We start from the raw sequence: 27706 nt of genomic DNA on the forward strand, positions 1-27706 counted from the left end.
AGCTACTAAGCCTTTCTCACAACTCTGCTAATTACTGTTTGTGCTGTTTGTGTTGCCAGACAGGGCTAGGATACATCAAAGAATCCTCATGGTGCATCATGGAAGAAACAAAGAATAAGAAATTACTTAAGTGATTAAACACATAACACTACAAGTGGATATGCATGGTGTGCACGGCCATTTAACATGAAGGTAATCACATATACACACAAAGCTTTATGTTTTATTACATGGGGCCTCTTTTATCCCGTCTAATCTGTAGCGAGCAATTTCTCAGAGTGCCAGGAGTTGCAGTAGACGTGGGCTTTAGAGTGTAACTCTGAGGTCATTGAGTCCATCGCTCTATGTCTAACCTCTAATGTACTGTGGGGTCCAAAAGTTTGGGACCACTATTGTAAATTATTCTATTTTTCATTTTTCTAATTTAAGGCAACATTTTCATTATGAATTGTATTATCAGCATAACATTTTAATAGAAAATTTAAATTGAAAAATTATTTACTTGTATTTTTCAGTATTTTTGCATTAAAGACTGCATGCACTCAAGCAGCATCGACTCCATAAGTTTGATCCATTTTATACAGCATGGTTTGAGAAAGTTCCAAAGAGCATCTTGTGTGCTTCAATGGAAGCAATGAAATCTGACCTTTGTGCAAAGAATTTAACATGGTCAATGTAACAAATGTATTTCCACTTTATTACTGACCTAGAAATAGTGCAGAATCTGAAATGTTTCTTCTGAGATTTTTGTTGATTTAAATTTGTCCAAATCCTAAAACATTCTTCTTATTTCCAGGTTTTAAACAAAACAAAACAAAATGGTTACACTTTATTTTAATGTGTCCTTGTTACAGTGTAATTACACAAGTAATTACTGATTATTATTAATTAAAATTAATATGTACTTACTATAGGTTTAGGGTTAGGGTTAGGGTAAGGGTTTGTTTTAGGGTTAGTTGCTTGTAATTACGCATAATTGACTGTTATTACTATAGTAAATACATGTAATATGTGTTACAAGGACACATTAAAATAAAGTGTTACAAACAAAACTAAACTAAACGATGTGAACTGAAGCAAAAAAAGCAAAGTGAAATGAAGCAAAACGAAGCAAAGCAAAACAAAACAAAACAGAACAAAGCAAATCAAATCAAAGCAAAACAAGCAAAGTAAAACAAAGCAAATCAAAGCTAAGCAGAACAAAACAAAACAAAACAAAACAAGCGAAGTAAAACAAAGCAAATGAAATCAAAGCAAAGCAAAACAAAGCAGAACAAAGAAGAGCAAAGCAAAAAATATATTCTTAATTTGATTCAATACATTCTCCTAATGAATTATAATAATTTAAGAATTCTGTGACCAAAAATATGTGATGGAGGAGAATTAAACAAAAGACCATTTGTTCTTCTTTAAACTCAGCTTTGGTTAGCTCATTATTAGTATTTGATACCAGGAAGCAGTGCTTACAACACCTTGTTGTAATTATTTCCTATTGTTTTGTAAAAATAAGACGTTATGGCGCAAAGAGTGAATAATGCTTGTTCGTTTGCAAGTATATATTTGAACAAAGTAAGTTCTGGGATTTTTAATCAACCATTAAGGCCTTCCTAAATATTGACCTCTCTTTACAAACTGTTGGCATATTATAATAGTCCTATTACACTAATCTCATGAATGGTGTCAAGACATATCCGTAATGCAATTTGTCTGTAATTCATAGGAGTGGTTCCAGCTCAGTTCCTCCAATCATAATTTGAAGTAGTTAGACACATAAAGAAAACACAGATAACCACGTGTTGTTGTTGCACAACAACAAACCATTACAGAATCCTGTAACTGTAAGCAGCTTTTGGCTTTGATTACTTGTAGAAAACTATTTTCAAGCCTCTAAAATCAATAGATCTGTGTATATATTTTCACTAAAACATGCTCTACCAAGTCAAGATCTAGATTTATTAAAAGCCTTTACTTACTCTCGTTATTGTATTGCTTCCAGACATTGATTATTCTTGCATTTTAAAGTTTTGTGCAGGTCTTGCACTTACTGTACTGATACTGTGAAGTTCTGCATTAAAGGAACATCATCCATCATGATAAAACAAATGTTGTTTTTATGAAACAACTGTTTTTATCCCTTCATCAAGTCTTGTCTTAAATTAATGTAGGATCTTTAAATTTATTAGGCTGTGTGTGTTTATTTAGAGGCATGGCATTGTACAGTGGCACGTTGAGTAAACACACACATGCCGAGGTTTTGGATTATAAGAGACGACTCGTATGAGCACATGTTGCAGACAGGTGAGAGCTTTTGCTTGAGGGAAATGCTCTTCAAATGAATTTCAATTGTGCAATGTCGTGCAGTCAGTTATGAATGCGTCAAACACCTCACATATATTATAAAAACTCTTTTACTCTCTATATGGCATTTTGACTTCCGGAATGACTACACTGCTTTTATGATGTGTCTCATGGCCTCCAGGTCTGAAAAAGTAAAAAAAAACTCATTCCAAACCGTGACTTCCTAACCTTTAAACAAAAGCTTAAAGTAACAGTGCAAATTATTCATTTAATGTAATCTTGAAACTTATATTTTGGTAGTTGAAAAATGTAAATGAATATGAACTTTTTTCCCAACATCAAGATTTGAGGTTAAACTTTATATGGGGGGAAATGTGTATATCTTAGGTCCTGTAAGTAACCATGAAGTTTTTCACCACTTTTTACTCTACTTCATTTTAATGGTTCTGCAGTGTGATATGAGTTTTAAATACAAGCGATTACAAACATTTTAAATTACAAAAGCGCTATGTTTAACATACAATAATTACAACCCCAATAACAAAAAAGTTGGGACGGATTGAAAAATGCTAATAAAATCAAAAAGGGGTGATTTGTAAATTATATTCACACTTTGTTATATTGAAAATACTACAACTAAACATAATATGATGTTTTACCTTGTGAATTTCATTTTTTTTTCTTTTTCTTTTTAAATATACAGTAATTTCAAATCAGATGATTACAACACACTCCAAAAAAGTTGAGACAGTCGAGTGTTTACCACTGTGAAACATCACCATTTATTCTAATTACATGTATTAAGCATTTAGGCACTGAAGACAAGGTTAAGTTTAGAAAATTGAATTTTCCCCCAATCATCCATGATGTAGGTCTTCAGCTGCACAATTGTACGGGGTCTTCGTTGCCATATTGTGTGCTTCATAATACACCACACATTCTCAACTGTAGATGGTCAGGACTGCAGGCAGGCCAGTCTAGCACCCACACTCTCTGCTTATTCAGCCAGTATGTGGTTTGAAGTTGTCCTACTTAAAATTCTGGGATGTCCCTGGAACAGATGGTGCTGGATGGCAGTATAAGTTGCTCCAAAATGTGTACATATCTGTCTGCATTCATGGTGTTCTCACAGATGTGAAAGTTACCCATACCATGGGCATTGACACACCCCTGGCCCATACAGACACTGGCTTTTGGACCTGAGGCCAATGACAGCTTGGATGGTCCTTTTCCTCTTTGGCCTGGATAACACGACGGCTGAGTTTTTCAAAAACTATCTGAAAGGTGGACTCATCGGACCAAAAAACACTGTTCCACTGTTCTACTTTCAATCTTAGATGAGACCGAGCCCAGAGAAGTCAGCAGCGCTTCTGGACAGTGTTGATGTATGGCTTCTGCTTTGCATAGTAAAGTCATAACTTGCATCTGTGGACGCAGAGGCGAATGGTGTTGACTAACAAAGGTTTACTAAAGTAATCCCAAGCCCATGTTCATAATATCCATTACAGATGAATGATGTTTTTTTAAGACAGTGATGTCTGCAGCCTGATCTCACATCAAATTCGGCAAGTGTGTGCCGATTTTTCTTTAGCCAAAATATGTTGACCGAATTGGAAAACACTGCATCCAGAGGCTAAAGTGGTAAGTGTTTCAGAGCATAGAAACAAGTGTGACATCCATTTATATCCAGGAGAGGTCACCAGAAGCCAGTTGTAAAAATAATTGTTTTCAGCTGAACAAGGTTTAAAACAGTGAAGAGAAATGCTTATTTTATTTAATCTACCCCCCAACCAAAATCCAAATCTAACCCTAACCATTAGTAGAGACAAAATGCAATGTTAGGGATAAAAATGCAACCTCATTATCATGCTCGTGATTGTTAATGCAAACATGATTACTTCCTTGTTTGAATGGGATTGAACTGTGGTCTCCCATGTAACTGACGCAACACACTACCAGTTATGCCACAAGGGGAAGAAACTGACATTGAGCCATGCCAAATAAGTCTGATGGGAGATAGGGCATGTCAGTGCATCGGCATACTGTTGCCAATCATAGGGTACCAGAACTTTTGGAAATAGCATGCCTACTTCCAGTGTGATGTCTGAGGGATCAGAGATCATGCGCATTCAGAAGTGGTTTTTGTCTGGCCCTTTACGTACTGAGATTTGACCAGATTGCTTGAATCTTTTAACTATATTGTGCACTGCAGAGGGTGAAATGCCCAAAATCCTTCCAATTTGTCTTTGGGGAACATTGTTCTCAGAGTGCTGGATTATTTGCTGAAGCATCTGTTGGCAAACTGACAAGTCTCAAATGATCCTTGCTCTTGAAGGACTAAGCTGTTTTTGGAGGCTCCTTATATACTGACACAATTGCCTCACCTGTTTAACATCTCTTGTTTCAAATCGCCTTGTTATTTTAACTTGTCAAATTTTTATTCATCTTAAATTGCCCCCGTCTCAGCTTTTTTGGAGCGTGTTGCAATCATCTGATTTGAAATTAGTGTACATAAAAAAATAAAAAATAAATAAAAATGAAATTCACAGGTTAAAACATCATATAATGTGTAGTAGTGTTTTCAATTTTGCAAAGTGTGAATATAATTAACAAATTACTTCTTTTTGTTTTTATTAGCATTTTTCATACTGTCCCAACTTATTTTGGAAGTGGGGTTGTATAATACAGTTAAAAATAAATGCTGTTTAAAATTAAGATGTAGTTTAACATGCCACACTTCAGGACATTGCAAGGTCTTTTGACACTTTGACACATTGTTTTAAATAGTTAAGGCTAACAGTAATAGTAAATAGTCAAGAGAATACATACATGTCCTTGAGGTGTATACTTTTTTATTTTTGCACTGACAATATGGTCACCAACTGTCCACGCACACCACACAAATCAGCTCACACAAATCAATCTATCACAAAACAGCATAAATGAGCAGAGCTGATATGATTGGTTGTCTTTAGTCAGACGCTCCTGTCAAAGGTTTGCACTGTTTCAGCAGCTTTATGTTTTCAGACTGATAGATTTTTCAGCAAAGCATGGTGGGTGTTAATATGTAACTTATTCTAAACTCTGGAATGGTGGTCTTAAGCATGTGCACACGCCTCTGTCATACGTGTACTCACAATTGGACCCATTAAGACATCTCTACAACTGCAGAGTTAATGGTAAAGGCAGAGATGCAGGCTGACATCACTGTTTGTTTTAATTCTACAGAGTCAGGTTGCCCTGCACTATATCTATAGCTGCTTTTCCAGTATCGGCCCGATGGTGGAAAAGCGGCTGTGTCCTAACAAGTTTCCATTACTGGACAAAGTGCCACAATCACAGCCAATAAAAATATATTTGATTTTTCATACTCAGTACAAGGCTGGATTATGGACGGGGCCAAAAGGGGCAAGTGCTCCAGACCCCTCCAAAGCCTCAAGCTGCATGGCCCAAGAATGCAAAAGGAAGCTGAACCCCAGGGCCCTCAGCAAATACCATGAATCATCGTTAGGGTATAACTAACTAAAAGTTGCAACGCTGCTAACCTAACTACATTTTTTTTCAGTAGTGTGACAGTAGCTCAGCTATTTTCACAATAGCGTAGCTTTTCCAGTAACAAGCTACATTTTTAAATGGGTAGAGTTATAGCTTCACAAAATGCAACATTTGTCACATTGTATTGTGAACACAGCAATGGAGCCGAGGGAGTTATCAAACACGCTCACCTAAATCATCCTTTCTCTCTCTAATATAGTGCATCCAAATAATTTAAGTGAATCGGTTCTTTCGGACAGTTCATGTAAATGAACCAGTTAAAATAAACAATTAACTAATATTTAATGTTGGGAACTTCAACTTCAATTGATTTTAGCGAGTCAGTTCATTCGGATGGTTCATGTAATGAACTAGTTAACATAAATGATTCACTGATTTACTTGAGCCCCGAGTAAGCTTAATTTGAAAGTTTTATCTCTATAATAACTTCCAAAGAAACGATTAAGGAAACTGTTTATTTTAATTGTTATATTGCATATGTCTGCATATTATATTCATGTTTAATAAAGTGTTATTCATCCCCATCATTATTGAACTGTCGCTTTGTGTTTTTATAGTACAGTCTTATTAGTTGCAGTGCATAGACTGTTATTGTATGTTGCCCATTACCAATATTTCTTGTTGCCCGGTTAAGATACAGTGTCGGGCTGTTTGCATGAGAGGAATGCTTTATGTTTACTTTAACAAATTACAATCTATCATTCATAAATGAAGGAAAATGGTTAAACTAGTTGAACCTCCATTGGCGAAGCACGGGCTAAGAACTGAGGAATTTGTTCGTTAAGCAATTAAACGTGACAAGACGTGACAAGCTCCTGCTGAGCCTCTGATATGCATGATGTATAATTAAAGGATTAAGCAGAATCTCTAATTCGATTTTTACCAATTGCACATAGAAATGAACCATCCATAAATGAGAGCACAGATAGCTGCAAGTCTATCTGTAGAAGCGATAAAATAGAGACCATTTCTCCAAAAAATAGAGTTGCATTACATTGTCTGCTAAAGTCAATAAATGAACGGAAGGGGAAAGATGGGAGATTGGTCATAGAATGGCATCCCCTGCTTTGCCTATCTGAGCCAGCCTGTGCTCTCCTAATATGGCTGCTATCAGAGCCTCTGGAGCGCTGACTCCGTTCCCGGGGGATCCGGGGCTCCGCGGGCTCAGAGGACTGAGGGAGGGTGAGGTCAATGTGTCTGGAGAAACTAAACGCTCTTTTTTGACATTGGCAGATGGGCGTGGGGATGAGGAGGAGGGGGCGTCGCGGGGGCGCGAGCAGAGGCTGAGAGACTGAAGGGAGGGAAGAGGTGAGGAGGAGAGTGCTGGCACAGCAGGACTGCGGCTGCGCTGGCGTTTCTGGTGGTGGTGATGCCGTTTGCCCGGACTGGGGCTGCGAGAACTTGGGGCCAGCAGGACCAGCGTACTGTCGTCCTCAGAGCTGACGTCAGAACTGTCTGAGTGTGAACGGCACACTGGTGCAGGGGGCGTGGACATGGGCAGATGCACCTATGAGGAAATAAGAGAGAATGGAAAGTTGGAAGTGAAATATGAGAACACTGATATAGTGATATCCTCAAGAGGCTTGTGTTATTGTATACGAGGCCGTTGTGCGGTTTTTGACATCTAATCTTGGATTTTCATTGTTTTTTTTTTAAGGCATTTATTTAGTTCTTGTGTTGGGGGGTAACTAACTAAAAGTAGTGACTCTACTAACTTAACTAGATTTTCAGTAGCTATTTTCACAATATTGTATCTGTTTCAGTAACAAGCTACATTTTCCAAAGAGTAGCGGTGTAGTGTCACAAAATGTTTTTTTTGTAAAGTTGATCACACAACACTTTAAATATAGCCCACATCAGACACTGGTCTGAACAGCCAACACTTCCTGAGCATGCATAAAACTAGCCCAGACATGCTCATTATTTTAATATGTATAATGATTTAATTTACACTGGCGGCCAAAAGTTTGGAATAATGTACAGATTTTGCTCTTATGGAAAGAAATTGGTACTTTTATTCACCAAAATAGCATTCAACTGATCACATTGTATAGTCAGGACATTAATAACGTGAACAATTACTATTACAATTTGAAAACATTTTTCAGAACTTCTTCAAAGAGTTCTCATCAAAAAATCCTCCATGTGCAGCAATGACAGCTTTGCAGATCCTTGGCATTCTAGCTGTCAGTTTGTCCAGATACTCAGGTGACATTTCACCCCACACTTCCTGTAGCACTTGCCATAGATGTGGCTGTCTTGTCTGGCACTTCTCACACACCTTACAGTCTAGCTGATCCCACAAAAGCTCAATGGGGTTAAGATCTATAATACACTTTTCCAGTTATCTGTTGTCCAATGTCTGTGTTTCTTTGCCCATTCTAATCTTTTCTTTTTGTTTTTCTGTTTCAAAAGTGGCTTTTTCTTTGCAATTCTTCCCATAAAGCCTGCACCCCTGAGTCTTCTCTTTACTGTTGTACATGAAACTGGGGTTGAACGGGTGGAATTCAATGAAGCTGTCAGCTGAGGACATACTCATGTCTATTTCTCAAACTAGAGACTCTGATGTACTTATCCTCTTGTTTAGTTGTACATCTGGCCTTCCACATCTCTTTCTGTCCTTGTTAGAGCCAGTTGTCCTTTGTCTTTGAAGACTGTAGTCTACACCTTTGTATGAAATCTTCAGTGATTGTCTGACGAGTTTCTTTTTTGCCATTTCTGACCTAATATTGACCTTAAGACATGCCAGTCTATTGCATACTGTGGCAACTCAAAAACAAACACAAAGACAATGTTAAGCTTCACGTAACGAACCAAATAGCTTTCAACTGTGTTTGATATAATGGCAAGTGATTTTCTAGTACCAAATTAGCAATTTAGCATGATTACTCAAGGATAAGGTGCTGGAGTGATGGCTGCTGGAAATGGGGCCTGTCTAGATTTGATCAAAAATGAATTTTTACAAATAGTGATGGTGCTGTTTTTTACATCAGTAATGTCATGACTATACTTTGTGATCAGTTGAATGCCACTTTGGTGAATTAAAGTACCAATTTCCTTCCGAAACTGCAAAATCTGTATATTATTCCAAACTTTTGGTCGCCAGTATATATTATAATAGGACAATTAATGACTAATGTTCTAATAAAATATCATTAAGTGATGAAAGACCAAATGGATAAAGTAATTTTAAATAAAGTCATTTGCAGTCATATGGTGGAATTTAATTACCACTGAAGCTCAAGAATGTAATATTATGAGCAAGACATCATTAAATCGAAAAACAGCAGGGAAAACGGCATTATATATATGTAAGGTAAGAGCTGTAATCTTTAATTATTTCAGATTTCCATTGACTTGCTTGCATTCACATTTAGATTCAGTTTGAGAAATATAGAAACTGTTTTCTGTGTAAGCAAAGAGCAGTTTTACAAGGCTAAATCTACCTCTGTATCTTTTCATGCGCATATTTCACTATGTGAAAGTCAAACGAACTGCTGAACCCAACTGTTAAAGCCTATGATGTTCTTTTCTTTACTTAAAAGGGAACTGAATGCATTAACTAGAAAATATATGACTTTAAATTAAAAGTTTTAAACCATAACAGGCATACTATATTACACTGTAAATCAAGCGCACAAGTGAAGAATGTTTAGTTAGATTGATGTAAAAAATTTAATCTGACCTGGCTGTTCAGACTGAAGGCACATCAGAAAAAATACGTATCCGATTTATTTCCACATATGAAAGTGGCCCAGCTCGGATTTGAAAATGTCACATTCAAAGTGCTTGTGGCTGCTCACACTGTCATCCAATTAATAGATCTGTGTCACATGTGAGTGCAAAAATCAGATTTGGGCCACTTTCAGTTGCGGTAGCCAAAAAAGGCTTTTCCAGAAGTAACTGTCTTCTTTTTTCGAAATGAAATATTGAGTTAGTTGCTGCTGTTAATCAAAACATTTCGAGTCAGTTGTCACACTAATTGTTTAATGTCACCCCAGTTGTGTATCAATCAGGTAATGTTATTTAATTCTAAATAGCACCATCTGATTGTTTTTAATTTCAAAATATTTTCTTCTTTAAATAGCTTCAATGTAGTTAGCTACTTTTCCTTAGTAATTTGTAGTGTAGCTAACTACTTTTTAAAAGAGCAGTTTGACTGTAAGTAGCTTTCCCAGTGCTGTTTAGTAGCAATTAAACAAGATATCTATTAGCAGAACTTTACAGTCTGCTTTGTTTTCTGTTGGTGAAATGATCGAACAGAATTTATGATCACAAAATCAAATTTTTCGCTAAATTCTTCTGTTTTTTTGTACTCTTCGTGGACTGCTGTGCCAGTATTTTAATGAGATGCTTCCTTCCTCTGTTGCTGTTGGACTGTTACTTTCAGAAAAATTAGTGCTTTACACACTATTTGATCTCATATTTTGTAATATTATTGGTTTATTTTTAAACTGTCAATTATTTTCTCATCACAATTTTTTTTTAGAAGACACCTCCCTGGCCCATTTTGAGAAAACGCCCCTGCCCTAAACAGCACGTAAAACTCCCAAACAACTGGTTTACATGTCTGTCAGATGGTCTCTTTCTATCTAATTGGGCAGTTCTTTGCCAGAATAATATAAAAACTGGACCAGGCTTCATGCTGATGATCAAAAGTCTGGCTATGCAAGACTTTCTTTCTCATAACAAATGACTTCTTGTGTATTGAAAGCTTTAGTAAATATATCACTACAGAGGTTTTGGTTTGTTTTCGATTGATAACAGTCATTCCTGCTAAAACCTGTTTCAAACTATGATGCATTGTGTCTTTTTTTATCCATTGTGTATCTTTCCATCGTGAGGCTTTTTGCCTTTTGGTCTAGAATGCATGCAACACAATCAACACTTTTTGTTTACAATTTGTGGTTGTCCGCCCTCAAATACAAATGCTACAATCAATCCTTAAAATGTTGACTAATGGCACTGCCAGGGTGCACTGACCTAGTCATTAAGCCCCTAGAATAACTTGCTCTGAGCTGCTGAGTTGCTCATGCAAATAAACTAATATATGCACTTGAACTGAATCAGAATTTGGCTATGAGAGCAGTGTAGACCTGGAATGGTTCAGTCACTCCAACAATGCTGTTGATGTTGTTACTGTAGTATCCCAGAATATATTCCCCCGGGTCTCTGGGCAAATCCTCCTCGGAGAATGTCACCTGAAAGTCATGAAATACAAGTTTAGACTAGAATGGTAAAGTCAGTCAAGACAAACCTTTATGTTTATGTTAAGCCTTGCCTGAAAGTTTAAAGAGTCATGAAATTTGAAGGTTGCATAGGCCTTTTGTACTTTGAATACTTTAAGATCTACAGCATTAAAGGAATAGTTCACCCGAAAATGAAATTTCTCTCATCATTTACTCACCCTCATGCCATCCCAGATGTGTAAGACTTTCTTTCTTCTGCATTTGAACACAAATGAAGATTTTTAGGAGAATATTCAGCTCTGTAGGTCCAAACAATGCGAGTGAATAGTGGCCAAAACTTTTAATCTCCAAAAGGCACAAAGGCATCATAAAAGTAATCCATAAAACTCCAATGGTTTAATCCATGTCTTCAGAAGCAATATGATGAGTGTGGGTGAGAAACAGATCAAGTCCTTTTTTACCATAAATTATCCTCCTTGCCCAGTAGGTGATAATTTGCATGAAGAAAGCGAATCACCAAAAACAAAAGAAGAAGAATGTGGAAGTGAAAGCTGCACTACGTAAGATTTTTTTGGTTAAAAATTAACAAACTATTATTGATCGAGTATAAACAATGTCCTTACCCCAATTCACTACGTTAAGCCAATAAAAATGATTTGTATTTTGAGCTGTCATGTCGGATTTTGCATGAAATCACTGGCTTATGTCGTTCATCCACGTCATTACATCATGTCCATAAACACAGAAAAGCAGTACCAGCTGTCGCATGTTCTGGGCTGAAGAAACTGCACTGTTCATTTCAGTCACACTCGCACAGTTCAGGACAGCGGCACTGCAGTCTGGATTGATGTTTATCTGTTAACTGTTTGGCGAAGTCCTTTACTTGCTATAATGCTTGGATATGTTGTCTGGTAGGGTTGTTGAAGCATATATTGGTTGTCATGCTTTTATGAATTGAAAATTTCTCGTGTTTTAACCGATCGCAATGTATCTACATTGTCCCGTGAATTTTCTGTAACATGTTTACTAATATGTATGACTTCTATAACTAAATTCATTATTTTTATGTTTAATAAAGTATATTTTATCCCCATCATTATTGAATACTTGTTTTATATTTTTAGCTTACAGTGTTTTGTTATGGTTATTGTGTGCATTGCATAGACATACTATTGTAGTATATGGTTCACTTGCATTTTCAATTGAGGCTGCACAATATTAAATACAAATAATTGTCTTCCATTGGACTCATATCAGCCATTTAACAAGTTTCACCTCTTAAACTGATAAGTGTAGTACAATAAAAACGCTAATAGTAGATAAAATACATGAATAAACATATTAAAATATACTTGTAACTAGTTGGTGATTTAGGTGAGTCCCCTGTTCTCTTACGTTAAAGCACATTGAGTGTAATGTCAGAAAAGCGCTATAAGTGTAAAATTCATTCATTCAAAATATGTAAATAAGAGTGTTTTTTATATTCATCAAAACAAGCAATATTTAAGTTTTAAATGTTTAATCATATAACATAATATAAAAAATGAAAATAGCATGTTATGACTCCGGCTCTGAATATCTCCCGGTCATGATCACATACAGGCGATGTCTAGGTAAACTCAAACCATGAGAATAATCTGCCAGAACAGCAGTGCCAAAACACGACTGATGTAAAGTTTTCTTTCGCAAATTGCTTGCAGTTTTAAGTTTCAACCACAGATGTCCCTAGAGAGCACAGAGTTATGTAGTGCAGCTTTAACGTGGAGATTTATAGGGGAAAAGGACATAGTATTTATCTTTTTATACTCACACCTACCATATCGATTCAGAAGACATGGATTTACCACTGGAGTCGTATGGATTACTTTTATGCTGCCTTTATGTGCATTTTGGAGCTTCAGAGATCTGGCTACCATTTACTTGCATTGTATGGACCTACAGAGCTGAAATATTCTTCTAAAAACCTTCATTTGTGTTTTGCAAAATAAAAAACGTCATATACATTTGGGATGGCATGAGGGTGAGTAAATGATAAGAGAATTGTAATTTTTTGGTGAAGAATTCCTTTAAGGGCTAGTTTGGATGGATGGATGAATGGAAAAACTGCAAGTCCAGTTAATTGGAAAAAATAAACCATTAAGTCAGAACCGATTGCCAATTTTGGTGGATATAGCCTGAAAACTTTAGGACGAGTTACAATCAGACATTTTTAGTCTTGGATTTTGAAAAACTACTAATATTACTAACCCAAATTGATACAATAACAGTCTGATGGCTTTGTCAAGCTAACATTGCCAACAACCCTGTTCTTAGTCAGCATTTGTATTAATACTGTTCAGTGATTTCCTAATCCCAAAGCTTTCAATTCAGATTAATCTGAGTAAGATTTGATTTTGGGATTAAAGCTCTGATAGTCCAGTGCATGCTGTGAGATCTTAAGGTCAGGGTCTGGTTGCTAATGTCTTTTGGTTCTCCAAAAGGAAAAATTGTACATACACCAACTAATTCTCGTGTCCTACCTGCATTGAATGCTCAGATTTGGCCCATACATAGGCAGCATAATCCTTGTGGTGCTTAAATCCCACCTGAAAAAGGTCATAGATAGAATGTAAAACATTTACTTTGTTTTAAAGTTAATTATATGCGTGAGAGTGGGATTCATTCAATACCTTGTACAATCCCACCCAGTCCCATGAACTTCTCTGAAAGCCAGTTGCCATTGTCAGATTTGCTGTAGCATCAGAGAATTTGGTCCATTCTTTCTCCACTTCCAGTGTTACTAATGGCAGGTTAACCTTAAAGGGAAACTGAAGAGGCAGAGGAGGTGGCATCAAATCTTTGATACTTAAGATATTTAAGAGTCTCTTGAGGCACTTAATACCAAGTTAAACCCTGCTAAAAACTCCATCTTAACCAGCAAGCAATTCCCATGATGGTCTAAACTGGTTTATTCTGGTTAGCAGGGGCAGACTGGCCATAGGGAGAACTGGGACTTTTCCCAGTGGGCCAGCCGCGAAACAAGGCCAAACGGGCAGCGATAAGCTGAACCGGGCCACCGCGTTATGCCGAATGGGCCATGACTGGCTGAAAAGGGCCGCAAAACGGTGTCGCGATATGCCAAAGGGGGCCGCAATTTGCAGAAAAGGACAGCGACTTTATTCTGACAATGTAAGACAAGAAACAACCTAGCAACCACCCATAACACCCTAGCAACCATGTTATAACATTTTAAGCAACATTTTAAAAACACTCAGAACATCTCAGCAAGTTTTTCACAGGGCAAGCACCCCTTACTTTTTCTTCAGAAAATTTTATAATCAAGTTCTATCTATCTATCTATCTATATTTAGTTAATTTTGTTAATTAAAAAGTTTTACACGTAAAAACATGAATAGCATTTTTTAGAAATATGTTGAAAATGATGTACACTCACATGAGATGAAGACTCCAGTCATATCAGAAACCCAATAAAAGCTGTTTAATTTTACATGGAGCGGGTCATCCCCTCATGGGTGCTGCCACGTTGACAGCACATGACAACCTGTGTCATGCAATCGACTGAGTTACTACCACTAATAATGACAATGATAATAACATGTTTACTTTATCGCTTTCAGCCAATGCTCAAACATATAAGTACATGTAAACAACACAAGCAAACCAAACAATAAAACAACAAACAAAATATACTTACTACAAAAAACAACAGAGCCCAAGTCAACAGTACAGTCCAGAGTGATGGTATGGTGTTGATAAACAGGAATGTGATCCAACAGACAGTCTGAACAGAATGAGTGCAAGTGGAAAGATAAAATGTCCAAACCAGAGGTCCCTAATGGAGTGATGAAACAAACTGCTAAGACCTGCAGCTCTCACTGCGCGGATCATGGCTAAATGGTGTGATCAAATGGCAAGCACAAGGTGGTGTTCAGCCGCCAGAGAGCTCGCTAGTTGCGGCTGCACAGTCACAGTCCAGCGCGCAACAACGCAATTTGTTTGGATTCAATCCAAGAATGTAACAGAGATAAACAAACAGAGAAGATAAACAAACATCTTCGGTGTGAAGCAGCAGTAAACAAACTTTCAGTATCCAGGGTGATGGGTGTAAGAATAGAGTCAAAAACCGCAAGTGCTACTTGGACCGATGGGACGAGGAAGAGCAAGCTTTCTTAGTGCACCTTTAAAAAGTATCTTGTGTTTTAGGGCATGTGCAACTTTCTTTAATCTTTTGAATGTCGAAGTGTGAAGATAATTAATAGCTAACATGAAACTAAAATCATCTCTGCTTACAGAAAACTCAGTATCTTTCCCGCCCTTTTCAGACTCACGTGCAAAGAGAAGAGGGCAGATACAGGCTTGTGATCGCTGATGGTAAAGCCCATGTGACTGCGGTAGAACTGCTGGGAGACTCTGGTGGCTCCGCCCAGCCATGAGGTCAGACCCCGCTGCAGAGCAGAATTATGGGAAGGCACGGGGGAACCTGTTCGGCGCAGACGCCACAGGATGCGATCTGTCCATGCTGGCTTTCTCTTTTTTGCACTAGGAAAGGGAGAGAGCCAGGTTAGAATGAAAAAGAAAAGTGGTAGTGGTAAACAATAACTTAAGCTACGTTCACACTGACAGCAACACAACGACCTCATCTCATTCATTTTCAATGAGAGCTGGTGACTTCCAGCGACACGAGCAATGGCGACCGTTGGCGACCGGATGTGGGCGTGTCCAGCGACGCAACAAAGTTGAGAAATGTTTAACTTTATGCAAATGAAGAGCGACTTTCGGGAGCGACAGCCAATATGAGAGAAGATGGTAGAGCTCACGTGATCCTTCTCTCTCTCAGCTCCTGCAGTGACGGAAAGATGGAGGAAAGGCTAATCCTTGCTGTTAGCAATTTACCAGTGTTACAGTGCATCCGGAAAGTATTCACAGCGCTTCGCTTTTTCCACATTATGTTATGTTACAGCCTTATTCCAAAATGGATTAAATTCATTATTTTCCTCAAAATTCTACAAACAATACCCCATAATGACAATGTGAAAGAAGTTTGTTTGAAATCTTTGCAAATTTATTAAAAATAAAAAAACAAAAAAAAAATCACGTACTTAAGTATTCACAGCCTTTGCCATGACACTCAAAATTGAGCTCAGGTGCATCCTGTTTCCACTGATCATCCTTGAGGTGTTTCTACAACTTGATTGGAGTCCACCTGTGGTAAATTCAGTTGATTGGACATGATTTGGAAAGGCACACACCTGTCTATATAAGGTCCCACAGTTAACAGTGCATGTCAGAGCACAAACCAAGCCATGAAGTCCAAGGAATTGTCTGTAGACCTCCGAGACAGGATTGTATCGAAGCACAGATCTGGGGAAGGGTACAGAAAAATTTCTGCAGCATTGAAGGTCCCAATGAGCACAGTGGCCTCCATCATCCGTAAATGGAAGAAGTTTGGAACCACCAGGACTCTTCCTAGAGCTGGCCGTCCGGCCAAACTGAGCGATCGGGGGAGAAGGGCCTTAGTCAGGGAGGTGACCAAGAACCCGATGGTCACTCTGACAGAGCTCCAGCATTTCTCTGTGGAGATAGCAGAAGAACAACCATCTCTGCAGCACTCCACCAATCAGGCCTGTATGGTAGAGTGGCCAGACGGAAGCCACTCCTCAGTAAAAGGCACATGACAGCCCGCCTGGAGTTTGCCAAAAGGCACCTGAAGGACTCTCAGACCATGAGAAACAAAGATTGAACTCTTTGGCCTGAATGGCAAGCATCATGTCTGGAGGAAACCAGGCACCGCTCATCACCTGGCCAATACCATCCCTACAGTGAAGCATGGTGGTGGCAGCATCATGCTGTGGGGATGTTTTTCAGCGGCAGGAACTGGGAGACTAGTCAGGATTGAGGGAAAGATGAATGCAGCAATGTACAGAGACATCCTTGATGAAAACCTTCTCCAGAGCGCTCTGGACCTCAGACTGGGGCAAAGGTTCATCTTCCAACAGGACAACGACCCTAAGCACACAGCCAAGATAACAAAGGAGTGGCTCCAGGACAACTCTGTGAATGTCCTTGAGTGGCCCAGCCAGAGCCCAGACTTGAACCCGATTGAACATCTCTGGAGAGATCTGAAAATGGCTGTGCACCGACGCTCCCCATCCAACCTGATGGAGCTTGAGAGGTCCTGCAAAGAAGAATGGGAGAAACTGCCCAAAAATAGGTGAGCCAAGCTTGTAGCATCATACTCAAAAAGACTTCAGGCTGTAATTGGTGCCAAAGGTGCTTCAACAAAGTATTGAGCAAAGGCTGTGAATACTTATATACATGTGATTTTTTTTTCTTTTTTTTTTCTTTTTTTCTTTTTAATAAATTTGCAAAGATTTCAAACAAACTTCTTTCACGTTGTCATTATGGGGTATTGTTTGTAGAATTTTGAGGAAAATAATGAATTTAATCCATTTTGGAATAAGGCTGTAACATTACAAAATGTGGAAAAAGTGAAGCGCTGTGAATACTTTCCAGATGCACTGTATGTCTCTGCCCACGCACAGGGACATATTTAAGAAAAATGATGCGCGGAAAGGTGTATCTGAGTTCGCGGGGATTCCAAGTAGGTTTAAATCATCAAATAGCCTGTAAAATTAACTATTAAATAATTTGTTTTGAAAATGTGTTACATGTATGAAGCAAACGAAACCATATAAATGATCAGATATAGTGAATAAACGTACCATATTAATAACCTTACTAATATTTTAATAATAATATTAATTGTAAAGAAACAGTGCTGTTTAGACTCTCCATACACACCACTAGCAACCTAACCGCCAGCAACTGGTGACATGCAGCGACAAAGTAGCTGGCAGTGTGAACGCAGCTTTACAGAGAAATGTATAATATGAACATGTACAGTGGGGTCCATAAGTCAGGGGGGGATTCTGAAACATTTTAGACAAATAATTTGATATAGTTATGACGTAAAATTACGAAGAAATATTTAAAATTATCCTAAACTATTTTGGATCACCAGTCAAATGTAATTACATTTATTACATTGACCATGTTAACTCCTTTGAACAAAAGGTCAGATTTCCTTGCTTCCACTGAAACACAAGATGCTCTCTGGAACATTATTAAATCATGCTGGAAAAACTGGACGATTTGGTCATATAATTTCTAAGGAAAATTATTGTATTAAATTAGAAAAATGCAAAACGAAAGCATTTTCACAAGTGGACTCTTACTTTTGTACCCCAACTGTATCTGCTAATTCTTTTTGCATATACAGTATACTCACACACCTAGTGTCATAAGTGTGTGTTCCCACATCAAACTTGTACGTTGGAGGAAATTGGAGGGGTCCCTCCATAAATCCCTCCAGCACAGACTCACTTTTTTTGGCCATGTTGAGCTGTGCCAAAGACAAAACAAAAGGAAAATAAATGTTCCTTGAACTTATCTTTTTAACAACAACCCAATCTAGCAGACAATACAACATATGGTGGTGTTCACATGTATTTATTAAATACCTGAACCAAACCACAGTTTCATTGATGTAGTGATATACTGGCCTCTAGTGGTACCAGAGAGAAAGTCTGTTTTGATAAGATCTGTACAACAACATGTTGGCACCTTGGCTGGCACTTTCCACAAGTGCAAATGTGTGTCCCATAATAAACATAAAAATCCAAAGTTATTTGAAGTGAGAATGACTAGATATGTTAGACAAACTAACTCTAAATAACTGTATGTAGTTTATTTTAAAACTCAAACTAAATAGATACACTTTTTTTTTTTTTTTTACAATTATTTATTTTTAAATTTGATATATTTTCTTTAATGATATGTCTATGAAATGTTTATTGTTAGAAAATAACAAAATCACTCCAAAAATTTGGATTTTAAACTGTACTCAGACTGTAGTTATTTCCCAAATTTTCATAACAGGATTGCAAAAATTAAAAAATGTTCTCTCTTACCTGATCTTTCTCCCACAGCAGAGGCAGTTTGTCATTTTCAATTGCACTTTTCACCACATGAATATCATAACCTTCGATTCTGAAGTTCAGATCACCAAACCAGAACACCACACTGTGAACAATTCAATAATTTCACCACAATCAACACAATAGATCACCAGAGTTTTACAAGCTCATTCAGATCCATGCTAATATATATATATATATATATATATACACACACACACACACACACACACACACTGGCGGTTTGGAATAATGTACAGATTTTGCTCTTATGGAAAGAAATTGGTACTTTTATTCACCAAAGTGGCATTCAACTGATCACAATGTATAGTCAGGATATTAATAACATGAAAAATTACTTTTACAATTTGAAAAAAATGTTCAGAACTTCTTAAACTACTTCAAAGAGTTCTCATCAAAAAATCCTCCACGTGCAGCAATGACAGCTTTGCAGATCCTTGGCATTCTAGCTGTCAGTTTGTCCAGATACTCAGGTGACATTTCACCCCAAGCTTCCCGCAGCACTTGCCATAGATGTGGCTGTCTTGTCGGGCACTTCTAACGCACCTTACAATCTAGCCTGATCCCACAAAAGCTCAATGGGGTTAAGATCTATAACACTCTTTTCCAATTATCTGTTGTCCAATGTCTATGTTTATTTGCCCACTCTAACCTTTCTTTTTGTTTTTCTGTTTCAAAAGTGGCTTTTTCTGTACAATTCTTCCCATAAGGCCTGCACCCCTGAGTCTTCTCTTTACTGTTGTACATGAAACTGGTGTTGAGCGGATAGAATTCAATGAAGCTGTCAGCTGAGGACATGCGAGGCGTGTATTTCTCAAACTAGAGACTCTGATGTACTTATCCTCTTGTTTAGTTGTACATCTGGACCTTCCACATCTCTTTCTGTCCTTGTTAGAGCCAGTTGTCCTTTGTCTTTGAAGACTGTAGTGTACACCTTTGTATGAAATCTTCAGTTTTTTGGCAATTTCGAGCATTGTTTAGCTTTCATTCCTCAAAACAATGACTGACTGACGAGTTTCTAGAGAAAACTGTTTCTTTTTTGCCGTTTTTGACCTAATATTGACCTTAAGACATGCCAGTCTATTGCATACTGTGGCAACTCAAAAACAAACACAAAGACAATGCTAAGCTTCATTTAACGAACAAAATAATTTTCAACTGTGTTTGATATAACTGCAAGTGATTTTCTAGTACCAAATTAACAATTTAGCATGATTACTCAAGGATAAGGTGTTGGAGTGATGGCTGCTGGAAATGGGGCCTGTCTAGATTTGATCAAAAATGACTTTTTTCAAATAGTGATGGTGCTGTTTTTTACATCAGTAATGTCCTGACTATATTTTGTGATCAGTTGAATGCCACTTTGGTGAATTAAAGTACCAATTTCCTTTTGAAATAGCAAAATCTGTACATTATTCCAAACTTTTGGCCTCCAGTGTGTGTGTGTGTGTGTGTGTGTGTGTGTGTGTGTGTGTATATATATATATATATATATATATATATATATATATATATATATATATATATATATATATATATAAACATATAACAGGATAAATGGAAAATCAGGATTAAATACCTCAAACAAAAACAACAACAACAAAAAAAAAAAAACACATTAAAGGAATAGTTCACCCAAAAATGAAATTCTCTCATCATTTTCTCATTCTCATGCATCCCAGATGTGTATGACTTTCTTTCTACTGCAGAATACAAACAAAGATTTTTAGAAGAATATCTCAGCTCTGTAGGTCCATATAATGCAAGTGAATGGTGACCAGAACTTTGAAACTCCAAAAAGCATATAAAGGCAGCATAAAAGTAATCAATAAGACTCCAGTAGTTAAATCCATGTCTTCTGAAGCGATATGATAGGTGTGGGTAAGAAACAGATCAATATTTAGTCCTTTTTTTTATTATAAATTCTCCTCCCTGTCCAGTAGGTGGCAATATGCACAAAGAATGCAGAATCACCCGAAAAAAAAAAAAAGAAAAAACAAAAAGGATAATAATTTGAAAGTGAAAGTGGAGATTTATAGTAAAAAAAAAAAAAAAGGACTAAAATATTGATGTTGTTATCCACACCTATCATATTGCTTCTGAAGACATGGATTAAACCACTGGAGTCATATGGATTACTTTTATGCTGCCTTTATATGCTTTTGGAGCTCCAAATTTATGGTCACCATTCAATTACATTGTATAGACCTACATAGCTGAGATATTCTTCTAAAAATCTCAGTTTGTGCTCTGCAGAAGAAAGAAAGTCACACGCATCTGGGATGGCATGCGGTTGGGTAAATGATGAGAGAATTTTCATTTTTTGGTGAGCTATTCCTTTAACAGTAATGCACTTACAATGGAAGTCTATGGGGCAAGTGTACAAGTTGTAATTTTTCAATTTTCAGTTTTCATTTCATTTACATTAATTTCTTTTAGCATGGATCTTGATTTTATCCATCGGGAACTGATTGTATTGTATAAAGCTGTCTTTATGTTACAAGTGGTTGGAGGGGAATGGCTGAAAAATAAGAGGGCTTAGTGACGTCAGCCAAAAAGGAAAAGTCATTTTAGAGGTAGAGCTATTTGGGTGACAGATTATCAAGTAAAAACAAATTTTTTTCTTTTGGAATACCATGCACCGATGAATGATTCACAATAAGCCCAGGAATATTAAGGAAGTATATAGGGCCATTTTAATGTCATATTCACATTAATTTGTATTGAACTTGGAATTCCAAGTTCAATACAACTTAATGTGAATATGACATTAAAATAGCACTACATAGGACAAGCGGCTATAGAAGATGGATGGATGGATGAACATGGAATATTCCTTTAGTATCAATTATTATATAATAACACAAAAGTAAGCCCAGATTCACTTTTTCTCCGGTACCTACTCATGATCCAGCACGCCGACTGTGGCTCCATCCTCAAACTGCTGCTGCTGCAGGATGCTTTCAAAGTCCTCCATCCGCTGCTCCAGGTTCCGCATGTGAGCCGGCAGGTGGCAGTTCAGAAAACATACAGGGTGTCCGAAAACCATCATGCGTGCGCTCACGCCCCCTTTATTCCCCTGAGGATAATGGAAAGCCATTAATACAACAGATCTACCATGACACTCTGTAGCAGAGTGTTTTATTGAGCAGCCAAACATCAAAACAGCAAATATTCTGCATGTCACAAATGTTGATGTCGATCAGGCAAGAAATGAAACAATGATGGGTTTGGAAAGAGCTACACAGGATGTAAGGGGATCTAAAAGGAATAGCTCACCCAAAAATTAAAATTTTGTCATTATTTACCCATCCTCAAGTCGTTCTACACACAGCTCTTCTCCATTTAGTGACCACGTTGTTTTGCTCCAAAAAGTACAAAAAAGCTCCATAAAAGATGAGTTGAAAAATGTGCGCCATATTCCAAGTCTTCTGAAGCCTCCTTGTGTGAGGAACAGATCAAAATGTAAATAATTGTTTACTGATAATCTTCCCCTCTGCTGCAGCTCTCAAATCAAATATGGTGGCTTATGGCTATAGCGCAGGGTTGACATCATGACAATTAGGGCGTTTTCACACCTGGCTCGTTTGGAGCATTTGTTTCAGAACCTGGTGTGTCTATTGGAACCCAAGCTATCATATGGCTACAGAAGACTTATAATATAGTGCACAAGTCATATGGACTACTTTTATTTACTTTTATGATGCTCTTTTGTGCTTTTTGTAGATTGACAGTTATGGTCACTTTGGATAAAAAAAGACCGTCTCCTTTTGTGTTCCATGAACAAAATAAGAGCATTCAGGTTTGGAACGACATGAAGGTAAGTAAATAATGACAGAATTCAAATTTTTGGGTGAACTATTCCTTTAAACACTATGCTGAGAAGGATCAGTGTACTGTGCAACCAAGGGTGAAATGGACTGTGCAGAGACTTGCAGTTCATTAGCGGCTCCGTTGCTGCAATTCCCACGGGTTGTGCTCTCTTTATCTGTATAATGCACTAGGGAGAGCTGAGAGCTGCTGCTGTGTGTGTATATATCAGTGTGTGCGCACTCTGTATTTGATCAAACAGAGATAAACCTGCTGTATGTGTGTGTGTGTGTGTGCAGATCAGAAACAGAGCTGCTGTGTGTCCTGCTGTACCCCCTCAAAGAGACTGCAGAACAAGCCTGGAGAGATGCTGACAACACACAGCACAGTAGCACAAGCTTTTTTCGGAATAGTATACTACCATACTACTCTTACTATTCCTGCAGTATATAATCTGTATACTGTGCACATAATGGCAGTTTTGCCAGTATTTATGGAATGACCTTCTACATTTGGTAAAATGTGCAATATACAGGGGAGCTAACTGTGTAGAATGTGTTCGGACCGTCTATTTCCAGTGTGATTAAAGTACTGAAGCAATATTAGCCAGGACTCATTATTTGATCAGACTGCCACATTTTAAGACATTTTAACACAAAATTTGTTTAAAAAAAAAAGTGAATTAAGCAGCTAACCATTTTTATTTCCAAGATGGATGGGACTCATTTAAACATGCAACATGAAGTAAAAGAACATAGCGAACATAGCCACATACACAAACACATGCTCGCAGCATAATTTCCGCTCCCTCACTTTGACTCTTGCTGTTCCTGTAATCTTCAAAGACGCCACACAGTGGAAGTCATGACATTACACAGATGTCTGATGTGTGACATTAAAGTATTAATGAAGCACAGCAATCACTGATCACACAAGTGTTTAGAAATCAAACACTCTTTCCTAGAAGCCATTGCTCACATGACTCACCCAGTAGCCTCCCAGGCCGGTGCGTGTGCTTTGGGTTTGCACTCCCCTGAGGAAGGGAAGGTGGCAGAATTTGGAAAACACCAACAAGAATACCCCCTGCATCCTCTGAGAAGCCACCTAGAAGTGAATAAAGAAAAATCATGTAAACTTCCTCATTCATGGTGTTTACTAGGGCAGTTGCTCAAACTGATGGTTAGGGATTTCATCCCTAACAATACCTCAAATCATGCAGAAACATTATTTTCAGCAATCAAAAAATTAGCACCCAGTCAGTCAATTCATTACATGATGAAATGTTTCCACACAAAAGCAGTTTATGCAGTGGTCTGAGGATTCTTCTCCATTCACTTGCATTCAAACAACTCTTCTTGTTGACCGTTCCAAGATGGCGCCACTGTTGACGTATCCGAACCAGCCGAATGAGGCTTCTACTACATGTCTGTATCTCTGATTGCAACAAGCTAACAACCACTCAGAATATTTTAGCTGCCGCATTACAAATCCTTAGTAACCACCCAAAACATCCTAGAAACCACCTAGAAACGCCTTAAGCTGGCTCCATACTAGCAGGCTCAGAACAGCTCGATTTGGGTGGGGGGTGTCACACTTAGTGACTGTTGTTGCTGATCTTTCATTCCTAGTTGGTGAACCTGTCACACTTAACGATTAAAAACGGAGGGAAGGTGTCACACTTAACGACATCCTTTGACTTTTCTCAGTGCTTCGCTGTCACACCCCATTTTCACAACCAATCAACCTGAAGCTTTTGAATACACTGGTATTTTTCAATATTACTCCAAGAGTCTGCAGCATCTGCATTTGGTTGTTTGTTAAATACATGTCCCATTGAGAACGCACAGCAAAAAAAAAAAAAAAAATTGCTTCCTTTTATTTTACACATTTATTGTCACATTGTGCAAAGAGCTGGGCAACAAACAGGTTTTATCTGGTAGAAAGTGAACTATTCAAAACTATAATAAAGCACCATGAACTAAAATAAAACAAGGTAAAGTATGCATATTTATACATGTTTTATAAATGTAGACTACAATATATAATCTAAAGCTGTATACAAATATAAACTTTATGCTTACAATATATAAAATAATATAAGACCCAAGTATTAAATGTAAAGGGTTTTACACATTTATAGTAACGTTGTGCAACGATCTGGGCAGCAGAAATGTTTTTCTTTTAATAGTCTGTCATAATATGACCAGTGCTTGAAGTGAAAGAAAAAAGTGCAGGTACTCTCCTTGTTAGTATTAAACTTGATGTTTTTGGAAAAATAAAATATACTCTGACGAACCTTTTAACTACTGCAAAACAAAGCCCTGGTAACCACTCAAAACACCCTTGCAACAACTTAGCAACCATCCAGAGCATCGTTACAATTACCTAGCAACAAGCTAACAACAACTCAGAACATAGAACATTTAGCTACTGAATAGAAAAGTCCTGGTAACAACCTAAAACATCCTAGCAACACCTTAGCAACCATCCAGAACACCCTAGAAACCACCTAACAATGCCTTAGCAATTATCCAGAACATCCTAGCAACTGCATAGCAACAAGCTAAGAACCACTCAGAACATTTTAGCTACTGTACAGCAAAGCCCTGGTAACCACCCAAAACACTCTAGCAACGACTTAGCAACCATCCAGGGCCTCATTTCCCAAAAGCATCATAAGCCTAAGTAACTCGTAGAATCCATCTTACAATTCATACAGTTAATGTCAAGATGAGTACTCTTTATGCAGCATACAGTGAGAATTTAATATCAGTTACTTTTAAGTTGTATTTTTTATTTTTATTTTTTTTTTGTTAATAATCAACAATTACAGTTTTTCTCAATCGCTTTGGCTCATTTTTTGAAACAGTCTTAACATTCTCTAAACTGTAAGTGCAATTGTCACAACTGTTTTATGGGACATCACAACTCTGTTGCATGTCTGCAAAATGTAACTCACCCAAAACATTCAATTCATGCTTCAAAACCTAGTTATTGTGTCAGTAAATTGGCCAATGCCACCATAATGAAATGTTTTTTTTTTTTTTTTGTCATCATGTGACAAAATGTTTAGATGTTTTTTCACCATGGCAGTCAACCCTGGAAATGTTTGTTATAAACAAATTTCAACAAACTTTTTTTGTTGACACTGATTGCTTACTGTACTATACAAGAATGTCAGTTTTGTCTAGCTGAATGCTATTGTGCATCACACTGAGCTTTTTAGATACCGATTTCAACAGTAGGTAAAAGTTTACTGGGAAAAGTCAATACTGTACAATACTGTAGTACACAGAAAAAGGATATGCACATTTGTATGTATACAGTAAATTTATTTTGTAGCAATGTGTTACATGTAAACAGAAATTTCACATTTGCACGTCCATTTAAACACATTTCTTACATGTAAGTTCATATAGAGTGAACAGAAAATTGCCATCCATGCAAAAAACAAAAACAAAAAAACAAACAAACCTCCAACAATGACAAAAACATTCCATTTCATAGATATTTATGGAATATACATGTATGTCTGACAGATTTTGATACTTGAATGGACCATTTTGCATGTGATGGCTCACACGATGAAAGAATGTTTAGAAGTTGTGAAGAGTATGACAGTTTCACTGAGAATCAGTTTTGATCAGCAAGCCATGTACATTTAGTTATTGTGCAAATTGTTGACAATTGTACTTACTCTTTTGCACACATGTGCCAAAACACATGCAATTTGCTTAAATGAATAAGAAATTCAAATCTGGTGTGAACAAGATACTACAGTAATTGTTCAGAGATTTGAACTTAATGTTTTGAATTGAGCCAAAGCGATTGAGAAAATCTGTAAAAATAATAAATAAATAAATGCATAAAATAGATACAGTAAATGAACAAATAGATAAATTCACTAGTAAATAAATCAATTAAACTGAACTGTGTGAATGGCCACATCGTTAGTAACAATAAAGGTAACAACAAACCAGCCATAGGCTATATTGCACGTCTTGGCTCGTCATCCTCGTCTCCTCTTCATGTCTGACACCAAAGAGTGCTCTCACCCACACCATAACGTTGTGCAACATTGACTGTTCATTGAATGTTCCTGAAGCGCACCCTCCAGTCTCCTACTTTGCACTCCTCTGATAACACGGTGAATCTCGTTATATTCAATATGTGCTTGATCATTGGCAGGATCATTCACACAGACTCAGTGGCCTAACTGCAGTCCATTAACATACAATAAGTCTTCACTGACCCTGAAAGTAATTGCACCTCACAGAATTTGTAAAAACAAATCATTGCATATGCATGTCTAATGAACGAAGCAGTGATTGTCCAAAGGTGAAAAAAATTCATTTTATAGTTATTTAGGTTGAGTATTTAAGAATAAATGCAAACATTTTCCAACGATGTCAGTTATAAATATTTCTAAGCTTACGCACAAATATAATTCTTCAGAAAATGTAAAAATAGCATTTCTGTTAATCTTCTGTAAAAATATGTAATTCCTATCCATACATGGAGATGGCAATTAGCAATTAGACCAAATATGGATTGAAATTTAATGAACAGTGTACTCAATAAACTGTATACTATCTGTACTGAGATAAGTTGGATTTTAGCCTGACTTAAGCCTTTTGATCCTTTGATTTCATACTGACCAGCACATATCCAAAACGACTGAGCGTGTCCATGCAAAGCTCACTCCACTGGTCAGTAAAGAGAGCATCTTTGAGTCGCTTGTTTATCATGGAGTTCACTTCCTGCAGTCTAAAGAGAAATTGAAAGACAGAGAGAGAGGGAAAGAAGCGGCAAGACAAAGACAAGAGGAAGAGTGCCATTTAAACAAGGACGAACAGG

The 27706-nt window shown here is 37.3% G+C and overlaps 2 protein-coding genes across 2 annotated transcripts in view; one reads left to right on the forward strand and one right to left on the reverse strand.

The window, feature by feature from the left end:
- The window catches only part of LOC127432784 (14-3-3 protein gamma-like), a 678408-nt gene that overhangs the window by 490905 nt on the left and 159797 nt on the right, over nt 1-27706 (forward strand). The gene's annotated exons all lie outside the window — the stretch shown is intronic.
- The window catches only part of LOC127432740 (inositol polyphosphate 5-phosphatase K-like), a 39614-nt gene continuing 14936 nt past the window's right edge, over nt 3029-27706 (reverse strand). Inside the window, exons 4-13 of the mRNA XM_051684129.1 lie at nt 27508-27616; nt 23837-23953; nt 21943-22118; nt 19013-19124; nt 18335-18444; nt 15371-15581; nt 13712-13849; nt 13562-13627; nt 10950-11054; nt 3029-7360 (exon numbers count right to left, since the gene is read on the reverse strand). Coding sequence (XP_051540089.1) covers nt 6899-7360; nt 10950-11054; nt 13562-13627; nt 13712-13849; nt 15371-15581; nt 18335-18444; nt 19013-19124; nt 21943-22118; nt 23837-23953; nt 27508-27616 — 1606 coding nt within the window. The 3' untranslated portion in view covers nt 3029-6898. The remainder of the gene's footprint in view (nt 7361-10949; nt 11055-13561; nt 13628-13711; nt 13850-15370; nt 15582-18334; nt 18445-19012; nt 19125-21942; nt 22119-23836; nt 23954-27507; nt 27617-27706) is intronic.

This window comes from Myxocyprinus asiaticus, chromosome 42 (genome assembly GCF_019703515.2).
Source record: "Myxocyprinus asiaticus isolate MX2 ecotype Aquarium Trade chromosome 42, UBuf_Myxa_2, whole genome shotgun sequence".
In the NCBI taxonomy this organism is placed as follows: Eukaryota; Metazoa; Chordata; class Actinopteri; order Cypriniformes; family Catostomidae; genus Myxocyprinus; species Myxocyprinus asiaticus.